The 19089-nt window shown below is 40.8% G+C and overlaps 1 protein-coding gene across 1 annotated transcript; it reads left to right on the forward strand.

Annotated features, from left to right (window-relative positions):
• The first annotated feature begins 17580 nt into the window (after positions 1 to 17580).
• LOC103635756 (Glutaredoxin family protein) lies at positions 17581 to 18808 on the forward strand. The gene has a single exon (XM_008658135.4). It carries the CDS (start codon positions 17769 to 17771, stop codon positions 18510 to 18512), a length of 744 nt encoding a protein of 247 aa, XP_008656357.1. The 5' UTR covers positions 17581 to 17768; the 3' UTR covers positions 18513 to 18808.
• Positions 18809 to 19089: the final 281 nt, after the last annotated feature.

A 19089-nucleotide genomic window follows, 5' to 3' on the forward strand; every position in this document is an offset into this window, starting at 1 on the left:
CTTTGCGCATAGCTTCGGAGTATCGGCAACCTTCGTCATAATCGCGCCCTTCTCATCGTGTAATCCGAAGGTACCTGTCCATAAGCCATACTTGGAAGACATTGTTAATTTACATTTTTGAGGACCTTCGGAGGACGAAGGCCCCCAGCACCACTAGACACACAGTGCAACGAAAGAAGGGTGTGATGATGTAGTGGAAGTAGTTATATATTCTCATGTACCAGGAACAATATGTTTACCCATGCTCCTCATGTTAGTTGTTTACTTACACCGCAGCAACAATAGTAGTGTCTTCGTGGTATCGATGCGTATAGGGATGAACCATTACGATGCTAGTGTGCTAGAACCACACACACAGTGAGAGGAAGAAGGGCAGCAGTTTGGGCGCCTGTAACCCCGAAGAGGCAATGACGTCTAGGATGTGTTTTTTGATTCTACAATAAACCTCATCGTATATATAGACCCCTGCTAATGAATTTTTTACTCTAAAGTGACCCCTGCTAATGAATTTTTTACTCTAAAGTCTATTAAGGTTGTTATGGATCATGATTGTCTTTCGAGTATATAATCAACACATAAGGTATTCTACAAGCATCTCATTAGTATTTGTGGTATTCTAAGGGACTATGTCGATCCTAGAAGGTGCACCTCTTAACATGCTACTTCCCCGCCGATTCAATTTCTATTTTCTTCATGGCAGATAAGCCAAAACTAGTAGAGCCAAGGCTAGGCCGACATAATTCAAGGTCGTGTACCAATCTTTTTTCTTTTTTCATTGTTAAGAATAGATGGGATAGATTAATCTTATTTTATTAACAATGATTGAATTGTTAATGTGGGAAATGGATTAATAACGGTAACGAATGACCTTAACGTTCGGATGTTATGTGAGCATGTGCTAGCTGCACTTCATCATATAGTCAAAATGAGTTACATGAGAGATTGGTACTAGGTTGTCACGACAAACACTATATTTTTTTTCTTGCTGAGCTGACTTAGCTAGACCTTCTAATCATTATTGAAGTGTGCACTGGTTAAACTGTTGCTAATTATTATTTTAGTGCCTTTGGAGGGCGAGGGCCCTGTTCTTGGCACCAGTCGCACATGCCTGCAGAGACAGTTTTGTTTCTTCACCAAATATCGATCATTGAATAGTTCATGATCCTTGTACGGTCCGAGGCATGCTAGCCCTAGAGGTTTAGACCATTTTTTTGTCAACAATAGATATGACCGAGGGGGAGAACCGATCCATTGTGATGTTTTCCATTCATCCTCGAGTCTATTTTTTGTGCACTATCATCTTTACTGTTAGCTATTGATACCAAACAAGATCAGAAATTGAGCATTTTGTTCAACCATTAATGCAATTCTCTATTTGTTCAAGACCAACATCTACACCAGAAAAAAAGCAACAGAATCTGTTTATTAAGAGCATCAGGGACTTTGATTTCCAAGCGACTATCATGTATACTTAGGTCCCGTTTGGTTCGAGGGAATAAAAATTAGTCCCTCTATTTTAGTGTCATTTAGTATCTAAATTATCAAACGGTAGGAATAAAATAAGGACTAAAGTGCTTTAGGGCATGTATAGTGGAGAGACACCAAAACGGTTCTCCAAACATAAGAGACAACTAAGGGACTCTATTATACAATGGGGTATTTATAAATGTAGTCTATTAATAAATACAGAATTAAATGCATTTGTATAGCATCAAATCGATAGAACAGATGATAAATTCGTACAGTGGGAAGTGAGGTGTCTGTTACTACTTGGTTTACGAGTCAGAGGTGTCTGACAAAAAAAAGACGGCTCCAAGATTGTTTTACAAATACCCCTAAACACATAAAAACATCTACATTAAACATCACTGTATATACCCTTTTTTCAATTGCATTAACGGCGGGAGCATGTTAAAGAGGCATTTGGGTCTTCTTATGAGTTACTAGGTGTATGCCCGTGCGTTGCAACGGGAATACGCTGGGATGAGCATCGACACATATCTGATCGAATCTTATAGTTTCTTGGAGGTACGGAGAAAGTTTGCTCGGAAGCCAAACATATTAAGACCTAAGCATGTGTTACCCTTGTGCCCCATCAGCACACTATTCCGCGCTTGTATGAGTCTTGCATTGATGTCAGACAAAATGTAATGTTGCCTATCACGATAACGTGGTTCCATCAGGAATTTAACTTCAACTCGAGCGACAATACTATACTTTCGTTGTAGCCCATAAAAATCTTCATCGCTATAGTCGTCGAACAACTTGAAACTATATTAAACATGCGACTAAATAACGTTCATAAATTTGATAGCGAAATCTTGTGTTAACTATTGTTTATAATATAACTTACATAGGCATCATTTTTTCTTGTCCAATGCAACTCTTTCACGGTTCAATATGACTGGCTCCATCAAAACCTTTTATCATTAGAAAATATTTAAAACTAAATTGTAAAATGGTCCAATGCATTGATATAGCACGACGTAGGAGCAGTGTGGGTTGGTTGGTTGAGCACTTATTTTGGACTGTAGGTGTGACTGTGATTAAGACTTGTAGTTCACGAGTCTGCAGCTCATGCAGAGGTGGATGGCATGCATGATTGCGTCTGACGACTTTATATTGCCCAGTTGGTGCTCAAGTACGTTGTCTGCAGCTCATACTAAATACCTTTGATGACACAATGCCTAAAACCTCACTGGCAGTTAAAAAGAACAGACCTAATACAGTGGTGCGTTTTCAGCAATTCCAAACAAACCAAACAAGGTAGATTGGCAATTTTCTAACTTCATGATGACTTCTGGATCATCAGTTCAGTGAACACATACAAGTCCTATTCTGAATTTTATTAATGCAAAAATTTGTTAGTTAGATGGTGTTTTCTATTTGAGCAGTAAATGGTGTTTGTTCTTGTATTTAATGGCAGATCCAAAAAAAAGAAGGAAGAGAAGCATGTGAGAAAGAGAATTGTGAACGGATGTAACTCACCGTACATAAATCATACTATTAGCTAAGCCTTCCCACTATCATTACATAAATAGCATCAACCTCTATATACAGGAAGCATGCATATAAATGTTACACTACCCCAATAAATACCCGAAATACACACAAGTTTGGAATATTATACTAATTACTAATTATTGTGTCAATTAGTACTCGACCAATCAAGTGTTTCTAAATATTGTCTCTACTTAGATTAAATTACTTTTTACGTAGTTGTAGAAATTCAGCAGAGAAATGCATCAACTCATTTTTGGGCTAGGTTGGGCCTTGGAGATCCACTTGCATCAGTGATTGTTTGGTTCCTAGCATGTAATTTGTCTCGCATAAAAGAATATTATAATTAATTTTTTAATCTAAACACATGCCAATTTAGTCCAACATTTCATCATAGTATGACTAAAAACAAACACATTTGACCATTCATTAAAGGAGCACCAATATTATATCACGAAGCAAAACTTAAAAAATGACTGAATCGATAGAAGTTGATATAATATAACTTAAAGTCTAATTGTTTAAAAATGAAGTGAATAGAAGAATTAGTGTTGGAGCTGGAACAAATTTGTGAATACTGGATATCAAGCTCACAGGGTTGGCCCGTGAAATTTCTTTCATATTTATCACCTAGACAACTGAAACGAAATGGAAGAACCCATCATCCTGGTAATTATGTCTGATCTATGGCTCCGCTCATGTTGATAAGCTCTCCAATCACAAGATGTACATGACTACAAAGCAGAACAGGAACCAATGATCCTCCCTTGCCTCTGCCACCACAATACCCCAAAGGCGGTGATCACCCAACCCCAAAGGAATATGCATGTGACATGGGTTATGAAGGCTGGCAGAAAGAAATCGCCATAGATCAGGCAGGATTAGACCTCCAATTTTATATTAGAGACATTGTTTGGTTCTTAGTATTACGAAAATTCTCATGGAGAACCATCAGCCTGATTATTGTTCGCCCATTGATTTTGGGGAACTAATCAGGCAGCCAGGAGCCAGTTGTTCACATTGCTCTACCCATCAATATACAAAATGTTGCAATGTCACTGTCAGAGTAAACAATTAGACCTCCAATCACTTACAATCTTTGACTCCCATTTTCATAAACTACCTATTCAGTATTCATCTCTAGGTGTATGTCCCATGTCCGTACTGGTACTTGATTACTTACAATATCTTCAGTAGTACAGAGAAGCAAAGGGTGGAAAGTTAGCTGCAATGCTGTGATCAGGTAGGTGACCTGAACTATTCTTCCCGTAGCGCGAAGTCTGCACGGATCAAACAAGGCAAATTCCGAAAGCCATTGCCTGTCGGCCCGCTCCAACGTGCTCCTCGTCATGTGGGCTCTTACGACTTGAGATCCCACATGCCAGTGAGGCAGTGACCGCAACGCCTGCGCCAAAGTGAAACTGAACCAGACGATCCAGCTGCTCCACTATCACAACCGCCTCCCCCTCACCGTGCCTCCAGCAGTCCAGCTCCAGCAGCTACGCCGTCACGCGAGCTCACGGACCACCGGGGCCTCGGAGGTCGGAAACAGAATGACTATGCACAAAGCCTGTCTCTCATTCGGGGATTCTAGTGCCGGCTACTCTCATCGGGGCCACTTGGAGCAGGCGGCATTCGCTCCGTACTGCTGCTGATTTGGTGAGCGCGGGGAGCCGCGGGATGGGAGATCTGGTGGAGGTGGCGGCTGTGGCATGATGGTGAGCCCGAGCGGCCCGTCGCGCGTAGCGGTGCGGGGCAGCGTTCCGTGGTTGGCGGGGCTAGGTGGAGCGGCGGGATTCGCGGAGTGTATGCTGTGGGCGGGCGGGCGTTTCGCGCGGGCATGCGGTAGCGGGCGGGGGCAGTCTACACTGCCTCCTTAATAGTTAGTAGAGATAGTTGTTTTGTAAACTAAATCGCCCAAAAGGAATCGAAACTATATGATGTGTCCATTTTAGAATTTGCATGATTCACAGAGCTGGCACAATCAGATAAAGACATAAATATATAGATAGTTTCTTCAGTTATATTTACCCATCCCTCGAAATTTAAAATGTCCAAGATGTCATAAATAGGAAGCAAAAAAGGTACCAACATACTCACTGGCAAGAAAAAAACATTGAAACCAGTAGACATTGCTTGTGTCGCGGCCACAAAGAAACCTAAATCCAAGCAACACATTGATATATACCTGATAAAATCTAATATATGTTAGAAAAAATATATACAAGAATTTATAATAATTTTTATAGTGAAACAACAGCAAAAAAGAATATAATATGACAAAAAAGAGCATTGCTCCTACTCTAGTTATATGGGTAGGTCATATGTGAAACACTCTCGAAAAAATAATTAACAAATCACGACCTTTGCAGCAATAATATGTATCACGACCTTTACCCATGCTCCTCATGTTAGTTGTTTACTTACACCGCAGCAACAATAGTAGTGTCTTCGTGGTATCGATGCGTATAGGGATGAACCATTACGATGCTAGTGTGCTAGAACCACACACACAGTGAGAGGAAGAAGGGCAGCAGTTTGGGCGCCTGTAACCCCGAAGAGGCAATGACGTCTAGGATGTGTTTTTTGATTCTACAATAAACCTCATCGTATATATAGACCCCTGCTAATGAATTTTTTACTCTAAAGTGACCCCTGCTAATGAATTTTTTACTCTAAAGTCTATTAAGGTTGTTATGGATCATGATTGTCTTTCGAGTATATAATCAACACATAAGGTATTCTACAAGCATCTCATTAGTATTTGTGGTATTCTAAGGGACTATGTCGATCCTAGAAGGTGCACCTCTTAACATGCTACTTCCCCGCCGATTCAATTTCTATTTTCTTCATGGCAGATAAGCCAAAACTAGTAGAGCCAAGGCCAGGCCGACATAATTCAAGGTCGTGTACCAATCTTTTTTCTTTTTTCATTGTTAAGAATAGATGGGATAGATTAATCTTATTTTATTAACAATGATTGAATTGTTAATGTGGGAAATGGATTAATAACGGTAACGAATGACCTTAACGTTCGGATGTTATGTGAGCATGTGCTAGCTGCACTTCATCATATAGTCAAAATGAGTTACATGAGAGATTGGTACTAGGTTGTCACGACAAACACTATATTTTTTTTCTTGCTGAGCTGACTTAGCTAGACCTTCTAATCATTATTGAAGTGTGCACTGGTTAAACTGTTGCTAATTATTATTTTAGTGCCTTTGGAGGGCGAGGGCCCTGTTCTTGGCACCAGTCGCACATGCCTGCAGAGACAGTTTTGTTTCTTCACCAAATATCGATCATTGAATAGTTCATGATCCTTGTACGGTCCGAGGCATGCTAGCCCTAGAGGTTTAGACCATTTTTTTGTCAACAATAGATATGACCGAGGGGGAGAACCGATCCATTGTGATGTTTTTCCATTCATCCTCGAGTCTATTTTTTGTGCACTATCATCTTTACTGTTAGCTATTGATACCAAACAAGATCAGAAATTGAGCATTTTGTTCAACCATTAATGCAATTCTCTATTTGTTCAAGACCAACATCTACACCAGAAAAAAAGCAACAGAATCTGTTTATTAAGAGCATCAGGGACTTTGATTTCCAAGCGACTATCATGTATACTTAGGTCCCGTTTGGTTCGAGGGAATAAAAATTAGTCCCTCTATTTTAGTGTCATTTAGTATCTAAATTATCAAACGGTAGGAATAAAATAAGGACTAAAGTGCTTTAGGGCATGTATAGTGGAGAGACACCAAAACGGTTCTCCAAACATAAGAGACAACTAAGGGACTCTATTATACAATGGGGTATTTATAAATGTAGTCTATTAATAAATACAGAATTAAATGCATTTGTATAGCATCAAATCGATAGAACAGATGATAAATTCGTACAGTGGGAAGTGAGGTGTCTGTTACTACTTGGTTTACGAGTCAGAGGTGTCTGACAAAAAAAAGACGGCTCCAAGATTGTTTTACAAATACCCCTAAACACCTAAAAACATCTACATTAAACATCACTGTATATACCCTTTTTTCAATTGCATTAACGGCGGGAGCATGTTAAAGAGGCATTTGGGTCTTCTTATGAGTTATTCTCAATACTGTTAGTGACTAAAACTAAATAGGTAGGAACTAAACTTTTAATCATTCGAGTAGTACCTTCACTAAAGGAACCGACCCTTGCAAGTCCAGTCAGATTGGAGCAAACTTTGTCTCTCACTGTATAGGCAGTGGTTGGAACTACATTCCGGTGCCATCTACCTTATATAAAAAAGCAACTACAGGTAGGCTCGGTTCGTCATCCGCACGTAATCCATAGTCCACAGTTGTTCAATTCATTATTAAATAAAATAAAATAAAACGTATTTTCTCCAATCAGACAAGTCAAGTACTTTTCAGCGAATAATAAAGAAGATTGTTAAATAAAAAAAATGAATATGTGCAATTATATTGATTGCGCCTGGACGGCTGCATGCAACGCTATCCTCCGGTAAGAGATCGATAAAAGAGATCCCCTTGTCCCTTTTTGTTCTCTCTTGTGTTTGTCGCACAATTCATCTCCCTTGCAAGCTACGCAGTGTACCACCCGCACTTGCATGCACGCTTGTTTGAGATGAGCATGCCTGGCTTCATCTGCCAGATGATCCTTAAGGCCTTGTTCGTTTACATCGGATTATACCTGGAATCGTTCCGGCTAATCAAAGTTTATATAAATTAGAGAAACAATCCGGCTCGGAATCGTTCCGACCTAACAATCCGACACAAACGAACAAGGCCTAAATCCTGATCGTTGTCAAATGGAAAATGATCCTTTTCATGACTGCTTCAGTTAGTCACTGGCACCATCCACTCCACCATTTGATAGCCAATCCGCGACCCTTTCAGACTGAACTGGAGAGGGACTGCATGTGTAAAGTAGGTACCCACCACCTGGAGACTCGAGTCACTCCTTGCATCATCATCATCGACGTGTCCGTCGGTTTCAGCTGGAAGAGAAAGAACCTGCAGGAGAAGGCAATATTAGTCATGGCACCAAGGTACCCACCACACCTGAAGATCAATAGCGTCGAGGTTATACAACTCAACATCATTAGTCATGACACCAAGGTATCGGCATCTACTTCTCCCATTTTTTATGGTGACAATTTTCCTTATTGGAAAATTCGTATGTAAGCTAACTTAGAAGTAATAGACATTGGAGTTTATAGGGTTGTCACTCAAGGGCTCGCTAAACCTAAGGATCCCACCAATTTCTTAGGTGATGAAGTTAATTATAAGAAATGGAATGCAAAGGCCAAAAACACTCTTTTTAGAGACCCTTAAAAGCAAGTGTTCAATAGAGTCCGCAATCATAAGGACGCTCACTCTCTTTGGTCTGACATTTGTACTCTACAAGAAGTGACCAAAAGTGAGGGTGAAGAACACTACCACATTGTGATGAAGAAATGAAATTTATTTGAAATGCTTCATAATGAAAATGCTAACGACATATACTCACGACTTAATATTCATGTAGAAAGTCGATGGTTGGGGCTCACACAGCTCACGCAACTGGATGTTGTGAGGAAGATTCTTATTGTGTTGCCAATTGAGAATTATAGACATACCATCACCGTACTTCATCAAATGGATCTTTCCACCACAACACCATCACAAATTTTGGGAAAGATCAATGCTCATGAGATGTACATATGCACATCCATGATCAATATGGCTCTTCTTTAAAGAAGAAAGATTTAGCTCTCAAAACCAACCAAGAGAAGAAGGGCAAAGCAAAAACACAAGCAATTGAAGAGAGCTCAGTTGGTGATGCCATGATTGTGTTAATGGTAAAGAAGACCACCAAAATATCGAAGAAGCTCAATCGCGAAGGCATCAAGTTTAATTCAATAAAAAATAAATTCTTCAATAGTAGTAAGAGAAAATCCGTCTCGGAGATGGATTGCTACAATTGCGGTGAGCTTGGCCATCTTGCTCATCAATGCACCAAGCCCAAGAAAAACAAGTTCAAAGGCAAGGAAAATGAAGATAGTGATGATGAGAAGAAAGGTAAGAAGTTCTTCAAGCAGAAATATTGCAAGAACAAGGAATTCCATAAGAGAAAAGGTGGAAAGGCATACATTGTTGGTGATTAGCTCATCAACATTGAATCCACAAACGACTCTTCCTCAAGCGAAAAAGATAATGAAATGATAGCTGCACTCTCACTATGGATTTCTCTTCACCACCATCGTCGTCGTCATCCTCTACACACCTATGCTTTATGGCTAAGGGTGCTCGAAAGGTACATGATGATGACTAGTGAGAGTGATAATGAGTATGCTTCACCTTCATATGGTTAGCTAGTGGAATTACTTAAAGAATATACTCAAGTCATTAGAAATCGAATGTTAAATGTGACAAGTTGAAATATGAAATCATGTCTTTAATTGCCAAATATGGCATAATTGTTAAAGCTAGTGACGAAATAAAGAAAGAAAATAAAACTATGTCATCCACTAACCTTGTGCTCAAGGTCTCTCGAAAAGATATAAAAGAAAATTATGATAAGTCGATTAAAACAAATAGGGAGATCAATGATAGACTTGTATCATTAAAAGAAGATTACATAAATACTAAAATTGATCATGATAATCTTCTTGTTGCATATGATCTTTTGTCTCTTGATACACATGAGGCTATTAACAATGTTGTTAAGATTGATGTAGCTACTTTATGTGATTATTTGAGTGTAATTCATGAATCTAATCATACATGCCATCAAGAGACAGAAAAAGAATTGCTTGAAAATTTTGAGTTAATCACACTTGAGAATGAGAAATTAAAGAGATATTTGAAAGATGTAACCACTAAGGGAAACATTGTCATGGAGAGAAAGAATATTCATAATAAAATGGTTCATGATAATGAAAGGCTTAGAGAGAAAATTAAGAAACTCAAGTTAGAAAAGAATCAAGTTGTCATCAGTTTAACAAAGGCCAATACCTACAAAATGAGCTTCTTATGAACATTGTCATGAAAGTGAATAGAAGTGGTATTGGGTACAAGTCTTTTGTGTTGGCTTCATTAATGAACTTGTTTATGTTGATTAACGCCTAGGATTGAAGACCCTAGATATTCTAACCATGTTTATAGGTTCTCCAAGGCACTATATGGACTTAAGAAAGCTCCAAGGGCTTGGTTTGAGTGTCTTGTCAACTTCCTAATCGATAGGGGCTTAAAAATTGGGGTGGTGGACACCACACTATTCACTAAAAATATCATGCATTTGTCAAGTTTATGTTGATGATATAATCTTTGGCACGACAAATGATTGTCATTGCAAGGAAGTGGTGAAGTAATGTCAAAAGAATTCGAGATGTCGATGATTGGTGAGCTCACTTTCTTTCTCAGCTTTCAAGCCAAGCAAATGAAAGATGGCAACTTACTCTCACAAGAGAAGTATACCAAAGATTTATTGAAGAGATTCAAAATGGAAGATTGCTATCCAATCAAGACACTAATGCCTACAAATGGACATCTCAAATTAGATGAGGGAGGTAACCTGACATTATGTTTAGTGAGTGCATGTGTGCTTGTTTTTAAGCTAATCCTAAGTAAGCTCATCTTAGTGTTGTTAAAAGAATCCTTAGGTACCTAAAGCACACCCCAAGTATTGGCCTATGGTATCCCAAAGGAGCTACTTTTGAGTTAATTGTCTATTCTGATTTAGATTATATTGGGTGCAAAATTGATAGGAAAAGTACATCCAGTGGGTGCCATTTGCTTGGGAGATCACTAGTTTTATGGAGTTCTAAAAAGCAAAATAGTGTAGCCTTGTCAACCACTGAAATGAAATACATTCTGGTGCTTGTTGCACACAAATTCTTTACATGAAACAAACCCTTCTAGACTATGTAGTTCTAGATTAGGTACCTCTTTTGTGCGATAATGAGAGTGCAATAAAACTTGCTAATAATTCGGTTTCAACACTCTCACACCAAGCACATTAACATCTGTCACCACTTCCTTAGAGTTCATGTTGCTAAGGGTGATATTTTCACTAAAAGGGGTGAGAAGAAATGATCTGTTAGCGGATATCTTCACGAAACCACTTGATGAAGCCCACTTTTGTAAGTTGAGAAATGAGCTAAATATCCTAGATCTCTGCAACTTCACATAACTCTAAATTATGTTGTTGAAGTCGCATTGCATATCTACTTTTATGTCTTGCATCTAGGACTTGTTTAACCTAGTTAAGATAACTACCCAAAAGTGAGTGAAGAAGCTTAACTTGCGATCAAACTTGATAAGTTCTAGCTTTAAAGTTTTTATGTGTGCTTGAAAGTTATTTATCATTTATCTAACTGGTCTTTGAGATAAGCACATGTTACTACACTTAGGGGTAGTATTCAACACTCAATTCACTCTTGAAACTCCTAATGGAGTACACAAATGCAAAATCTCTCATTTGACTACTTTTGCTAAAAAGTTATGTAGCCTAAGGCAAAATATTCTGAAAATATGAGGGTTTAAGTGAGGGTGCCACTACCTTCCCCCAATAAGTGTTTATTTATTGTTAAAAGGTTGAGATTTGATTTGGTGCAAAATCCAGAAAGGAAAAACATTTTTTTCAAAATTTATAGGTGCACTGTTAGTGCACCATACATATCCAGTGCAGGGTTTTCTCCAACCCTATTCAGTGGCCAGGTGTTCACTAGACTCTTCACTATGTTAGGTGTGGTGCCCCTCTGAATTATTCAGTGTGCCCATAACCAATCGGCTTTATCCTCGATGTTTGCTTGAGCCTACTCGTCAGTTCCTTTAGTTTTATCACCTTCCACCCGTCATCGTTGCTCTCTACCCCTCTAGTTCATCGTGTTGCCACTCGTCCTAGCCACGCCTTCATTCCACTCCACTCCAGCCACCACGCACTACGCGCCTGCACTCTACGTGGCCACGCTTGAGTTTCCCCTCGGTCGTGCCCCCACCGCAATCTTCTCCTCAGCCTCAGCGCTATTATTGCAAGGTGCCCTCCACCATCATGTGATCTATTCTTCTCTAGGGTTGTGTGTGTTGTGGATTGCATTCCATCTCTCTTGTAGGTACCTAGTCCCTTCAGAGTTTTACCCCTTATCCAAGCACAGTTCATGCTCCAGTTTTTTACTACACTTAACTTGTTCGACAAAATGCCTAAGCCACTATTTTTCAAACCTCTGTACACTGTTGTGATGTCTAGTTGTCAGTGATTGTTCACATGACACTCCTAAAGATATTTTGTGTTTTCTCTTACTGGTTTCTAGTTTTCCTCTATGTATCCCATGTTCAAATCACCATGTGCTTGTACCAACTGTCCTACACCTAACGTCACTATCGTCACATGTTATTCCTTGTAAACTACACATATCACCTATCCTTATGCCACATTCTAGATTCAACTGTCTCTAGGTTTGTCATATTACAGTTTAGTTCCTTGTACCCGTAAATGCAAATCTATCCATGCCCACTTCACTCATATGTTTATCCAAGTCTTTCATCATCAAATGCTTTAGTGTCAATTACCGCATGTGTCAATATTTCAAAATCCTCACATATCCATCCTATTACCTACAACACCATATATGTTAGCCAAAATTTGCAATTTCACATCCTCTCTGACAAAACCTTCTGCAAACAAATACCAAATGCTCTTGTGTATCTCATCATTTACCATACCTTGTATCAAACATTTGCCCCTTCAACCATTCTCTTGCACCTGTATCATTCTTCACATTTCATAATCATTATAATTCTATGACTCACTCGTACTCACCACTTTTGTCATTTTAATTCTAATGACTCTTCTTGAGTGATAGTCTTTCCTTTTCTTACTATACATCAGGTGCCTCAGGTAGCAAGCTTCTTTCTTCTATCTTACATTACATGATTTTCTTCACTAGGTATCATTTACCTCTAGCTGCTTGTACCTCTTCTATATATATCATGCAGCATGTCCGTGGGTAGTGGCAGTGAGCAGTAGTGAGTGATAGAGTCTATGGCAGGTAGTGTTTAGTGAGATGGCATGGACCAAGAAAATGGGCACGTGTAGAAGAGGCAGTGGTCCACTTCCTCCACCACAACTCGATTAGGGCAAGGTTGTGGTTCTAGAGCAAACTCGAGGCAAGAAACGTCACTTGGATCATCATGGTAAGGCAGCACTTATGGTAGCAGTAGCAGCTGAAAGAGCTGAGCAGGGTGGCAGTGTAGGCTCCATCCAGATTGGAGTAGACATAATTCCCACTCGAGTACGTCATTAGTCCACCCAAGTCTGAGTGCCACCAATAGTTCTTGACCCCTCGACTCCACCTCCTCTAGCCCTAGTTCTACCACTAGCAATGACAGAGCCTACCTCCACCACAAACTCTAGATCCCACCATGGCATCTCTGTTACAACACCTTGTCCAGCAACAGGCTTAGTTGGCCATAGAGCAACAGAGCATGATCGTAGAGCAGCAGCGCATGGCTGCCAAGCAAGCACATTGTGATGCTAAGTATCGAGAGGAGCTCCATAGACATGCCGAAATATAGAAACATCAGTCTGACCAAATGCTTTCTCTATTTGAGACCATTCAAGCCTGATAGGATCTCTTTCAGCAGCAACTCCTAGCCGATAGGGTAGATAAATGCGTGTACTTCTAGCATATCCTTTAGGAGATTGGTGCTTATCTTTCTCCACTTCACATGGCACCACCTATACCACTTTAGACTGTTGTTGTGCTAGCCATTCAGTCTAGTGGGATTCAGATTTAGAACTTTGGAATGGCTATCTCCCCTCTCTGACATGTCACTTTGGATTTCACAGCTCAGTCTGCCGTGGTTGGGAGTGAGTCGACGGGAGTGCCTCCAATGTGTTTAGCTATTACTACTTCCTAAGTGGTAGTCTCCATTCCTCAGCCTCAGCAACCATTGTTCTTCCTTTGTTGATGATAGTATTTGCTTCAATGGTTCCTCCAGTGCTAGATCTAGTGCATGATCTAGTTTTTGCTTTTACCTCAGATACGGCTTCAATGTCTGTTCTAGCTCTAGCTCCTCCAGCTTCGACAAATCATGGATCCAACTCCGACGTCGACCTCTCGGTCTTCAAGGTCACTATCCACACGTCTGTCGACCCGCTTGTAGCCCCTTCTCCTTAGGATCCTTAGTTTTATGATGTTCCTCCTAGTGTTTGACGCCAAAGGAGGGAGAAGAGTGTATGAGAGCTAGGGGAGCTAGTAGATGAGATGTACAGAGATGTATTTGATTTTCATGTGATTTGGATTTTATGATACTCTCATTTGACTCTTAGCTTTTGTTTATACATATGCTCTCATGCTTTTGAATGAATTGTGTGTGCTTATACATGTTTGATTTACTTTCTTATACACTTGTCACCATGTCTTGTTCATGATTTTGATTTCATATACCTTTGAACAAGCTCCATGCCATGTATGTGCATTTACTTCGACTTCACGTCTTATACATGACTTACCTTTGTTAGTTATTGAATATCACTCATAATCTTCCAAACTTGACAAAATCAAAACCATTTTTCTCACACACTCAAGATATGTTGTCATCAATCACCAAAAAGGCGGAGATTGGAAGCATCTAGTCCCCTAGCTAGTTTTGATGATTAATGACAACACATTATTATTGTGGCTAACATGTATTTTGCAGCTATACTGTAAGTTAAGTCACAATGCAGGAAAATGGGCTCAACAAGTGAAAACACCCCCAAACGATGGAAATCGACGATACGGCCTAGAAGGAATAATTAAAAGGTCAAGGACTACTAGTTCTAAGTGTCAAAGGAGTTGTTGGGCACTTAGTATAGATTTATGGCCATTATTTATTTTTATCCATAATATAAAGAGGGGTAATATATGAGTAACTTTACCTAAGCATGTCTAGTATGGCGTGGTGGTGCACACTTGCATAAAACTAGTGCTAGGTAACCCATGAGAGCCCACAAAAAAGTTTGGAGAGAAAACCAAAACACAAAAATCACACTTAGGAAAACTTTAGGGTTTCTCAGTGCACCAGACCCATTTTGTAGAGGCTCTATTTCTATGCACAAACTGGCAATACACTCACTAGATGGTCCGGTGAGGCATCAGACCAAACATGTAGAGAGTGTTTTCAGCACAGTTGTCTTGTGCATGCCGGACCGGTCCAGCGTGCCATCGAACTCAACACGCAGAGAGGGTGTTTTCTGATCAAGTAGCCATTGGTGCACCGGACCACTATGCAGTAATTGCTATTGTGTTATAACTAGCCATTAGGGAGGTTCGTGGCACACCTATGGTGCACCAGACCTAGTCCGATGCACACGTAGGCTAAGTGGAACAGTAAGGGTTAGTATTTGGTAGTTGGGTATTTACACCCCTCCCACTGGCCACATTGTGTGTCCTACCCTCTCCAATAGTCATAGCATTCATTGTGAGAGTTTAAAGACCCATTACATAGTGAGGTGATTAGCAAAGTCATAATCATGTGATTAGGACATCATTAGTGCAAGATAGAGCCACCTAGAGCATCCACCACCCACATTAGGCTTGTCATGGTCGAGTGGAAGTCTAGAGCTTGTTACTCTTGGTGATCGGCATCACCAAGATGACTTGGTGGCGATTGTAGTACGATGTCACCCTGGTGGACTTGTTAGTGATCTGGCTCGGAGTTGTACACTGTTGTGAGAGATTCACCATGTTGGAGAGGGGAAGAATCATCTCATAGTGTGCACTTAGTTCTTGTGAGGACTAAGGGGAAGTTATACCCTTCCGTGGGTGCTCCAACGAGGATTAATGGAGAGTGCCGACTCTTCGATACCTCGAGAAAAAATTGGAGTAGTCTTCTAAGCCCTTGCTTACCTTCCTCATTTACTTTGAGCAATTTACTTTCAGCATTTATGTTTTAAGCAATCGTCATGGTAGCTTAGGGTTATTCTATTGTGCCTAGCTCATTGTGATCTAGCTAGATTGTTGGGTCAAGTTGGGCTTGAGATTAGGGTTTAAACTTTCGCAAGAAATTTAGAGAAGTCCAATTCACCCTCCCCCTCTTGGGTATCGTGGTCTTTTTAGACATGTTTCATCATCACTATTTGCTACTCAAGCATGAGTCTATGGGGGTTTTACCACTATAAAGCGTCTAAGAAAGCTAAAGCAAACTGAAGCAACAAAATTTGAAGCGCTGGTCTAGTAAATTATATAAGGCCTAAACAATGTTTTGAGTCTATAGACCTCAGGGCTGCATGACAGAGTAACGGACTCAGATAGAAAACAAAACATGTTAGACACAGGTAATTCAAGACATTCAAGAAGATCCAATAGAAGTGTCTCATCTGCCTAAGTCAATGATTTAACCAAATGAAACTCGGGGCATTTACCTACAAATCCAATAGAATTTACTGTTGAACATTCTTGTTGTCTCATTTGAGAGATCTACCAAGGATAATGGAACGTAATTAGAGAGATAGGATTAAGCTTCATAAGGAATTCTTAAAAAGTTTTTGGTAGAGTTAAATTTTTGGGTCGCTACACACAAGCATTGCAAATCACAAGCTTCATAATTATTTAAGCATCATTACACTCGTGTAGGGATAGAAGCAACCCCATAGGCACCCATTGAGCAAAAGGTCAAGTATGTTACTAAGCGCGGACTCCCTGACCCCCCTAAGATAGGCACCTAAACATGTTTCTTATCTTTTACAAACACATAACACGACTATGTGTATGTACTTGCATGTTACTTATGTATATGACTTGACATAGATGCAACATTAGCCTTCATACCATATTGTTCACTCCATAAACCTTGAAATGTAGATTGTTTAATTTCCTAGATAGCAGTCATGCTCTGTATGGCAGAATTGAAGTATGTGACAGAGGGCTCACTCCATATCTAGTTTGAATTGGAATTATATGTTTATATGATCTCCGTTATCGAATATTTGTCGCCCACTAGTTCAATTTTGAACTAAAATGTGACAAATAAAAAAGAATGGATGAAGTACTTCTTTTAGATAATTGAAAACCGGCCAAACACAACCTTATGGAGTGAAATGTGCATGTGTAAACGACAACATTGTACTTCCGCTAGAATTTCATATAAGGGGTGTTTGGTTTCGTGACTAAAGTTAAGTTTATGTCATATCAAATGTTTGAATGACAATTACGAGTATTAAATATAGCATAATTATAAATCTAAATTTAAAATAGATATTAAACTGCAAGACGAATTTATTAAGCCTAATTAATTTATGATTAGCAAATGTCTACTTAGCATTACATGAGTGAATCATAGACTAATTAAACTGAATAGGTTTGTCTTACCATTTAGTCCTTTTATATAATTAATTTTATAATTAGACCACATTTAATACTTTTAACTATCATCCAAATATGTGATATGATGGGGATCGTGGATCCGAGCAGGGCGATAAAAAAAACGATTTAATTATGAAAAGTAATGAAAGCATCCTCCATGGAAACATATTCTCCTGAGAAATGGGAGACAAAACATATATGTTGAAAAGGAGAGAGCAATAAACGGATCAGAGAAGATTGATACTCACCAAATGAAAGAATACACCGCTAGAATCTGAGACAGTTAAAGCATGGTTAAAATTAGAATGGCAACGGCGGGGGGCAACCAGACAACTAACCCGCGCGCGCGCGCATGCACGAGCACGACCGCACGACGCGCCCCCGGCCTCCACCTCTCCTCCTCTGAAGGCGAACCGAAGCCAAGAAGCAGCCGCCGGTAATGTGGTCGTCGTGGGTCCGCCGGAGCAAGACCTCCTTGCGACTCACTTCGTCGCCGTCCTTCTCATCGCCCACGGTTTCGTCGCCGTCCTTCTCATCGCCCACGGTTTCGTCGCCCACCGGCAAGGACCATCCTGGCATCGGCGCTGTCCTCGATGACGAGGCGCTCGACGATGATAGCCCCTGCGCCGGCAGCAAGAGCGTCCTTCACCGTACGCGGTCGGCGACAAGGCTGCGGACGTGCAAGTCGTTCGCGGCGGCCGCGGAGGCCGCGGCGGCTTCCGTGGCGGGGGAGCGCCGCGTGGTGCTCTACTTCACCACCCTCCGCGCCGTGCGCGCCACGTTCGAGGACTGCCTCGCCGTGCGCACAATCCTGCGGGGGCTCCGCGTCTCCGTAGACGAGCGGGACGTGTCCATGGACGCCGCCTACCTCGCCGAGGTCCGCGCGCTGATGCGGCGAGACCGCCCATCCCTGCCGCAGCTCTTCGTGGGTGGCAGGCTCCTCGGGGACGCCGATGTGGTGCGCCTCCTGCACGAGAGCGGGGAGCTGCGGCGCGTCCTGGCCGGCGCGGCGCAGGCGGAGCCCACGCCGTGCGCGTGGTGCGGAGGCTCGCGGTTTGTCCCGTGCGGCACTTGTTGCGGCAGCCACCGCCGGTTCAGCGAGAAGACCGGCGGTTTCCGCGTCTGCGCGTCCTGCAACGAGAATGGGCTTGTCCGCTGTGCCGCCTGCTCCTCCTGCAGCTAACGTGCACAGATGAGACCCCTATCCCAGAGTCGATCGTCCAATTGGTTTTTGAAGACAAAATGCTGACGAATTCCTAGATCATTCGTGCCTCGCTGGATTCAAATCTAATTAAAGATCTCGGTTCATCAAACCGGAACGTGTACGAATTTGGCATTGTTCGATCAGAGTAATTGTGTGTTCCTGAGCGTAGCCAATGTTCAAGGTTAGAAACATTGAGGAATAAGTCCACTTTTTCACTGATCCCTCCAGAGTTTTTGTTGTTCGTTTCTACGTTCACGATGTCTTTTATCAAAGGAAATGAGCAACCGTAAAACTCCCACCCGAAACTATAACTGACTTCTTGGTGTTTTTTCTTCAAAATTACTGTACATTTTCTTTTTTACCAACTGCGCGCGTATGGAAACGTTATTTATTTATCACCTAAAGCGTATGGATTGATTGATTGAGGTTTTGTTCGGTTATTCCCCATATACATGGATTGGATGAGATTAAAAAAATGAAGAAGAAGTTTAACTTGTTTGGGATTTAAACTCATCCAATCACATTCAATCCACATGGATTGATAGCTAACCGAACA

Source organism: Zea mays, chromosome 8 (genome assembly GCF_902167145.1).
Source record: "Zea mays cultivar B73 chromosome 8, Zm-B73-REFERENCE-NAM-5.0, whole genome shotgun sequence".
NCBI classification, from domain to species: domain Eukaryota; kingdom Viridiplantae; phylum Streptophyta; class Magnoliopsida; order Poales; family Poaceae; genus Zea; species Zea mays.

Bases quoted from the DNA above. Each gene is read 5' to 3' on its own strand.
- LOC103635756 (XM_008658135.4), top strand. From the start codon at position 17,769: ATGTGGTCGTCGTGGGTCCGCCGGAGCAAGACCTCCTTGCGACTCACT.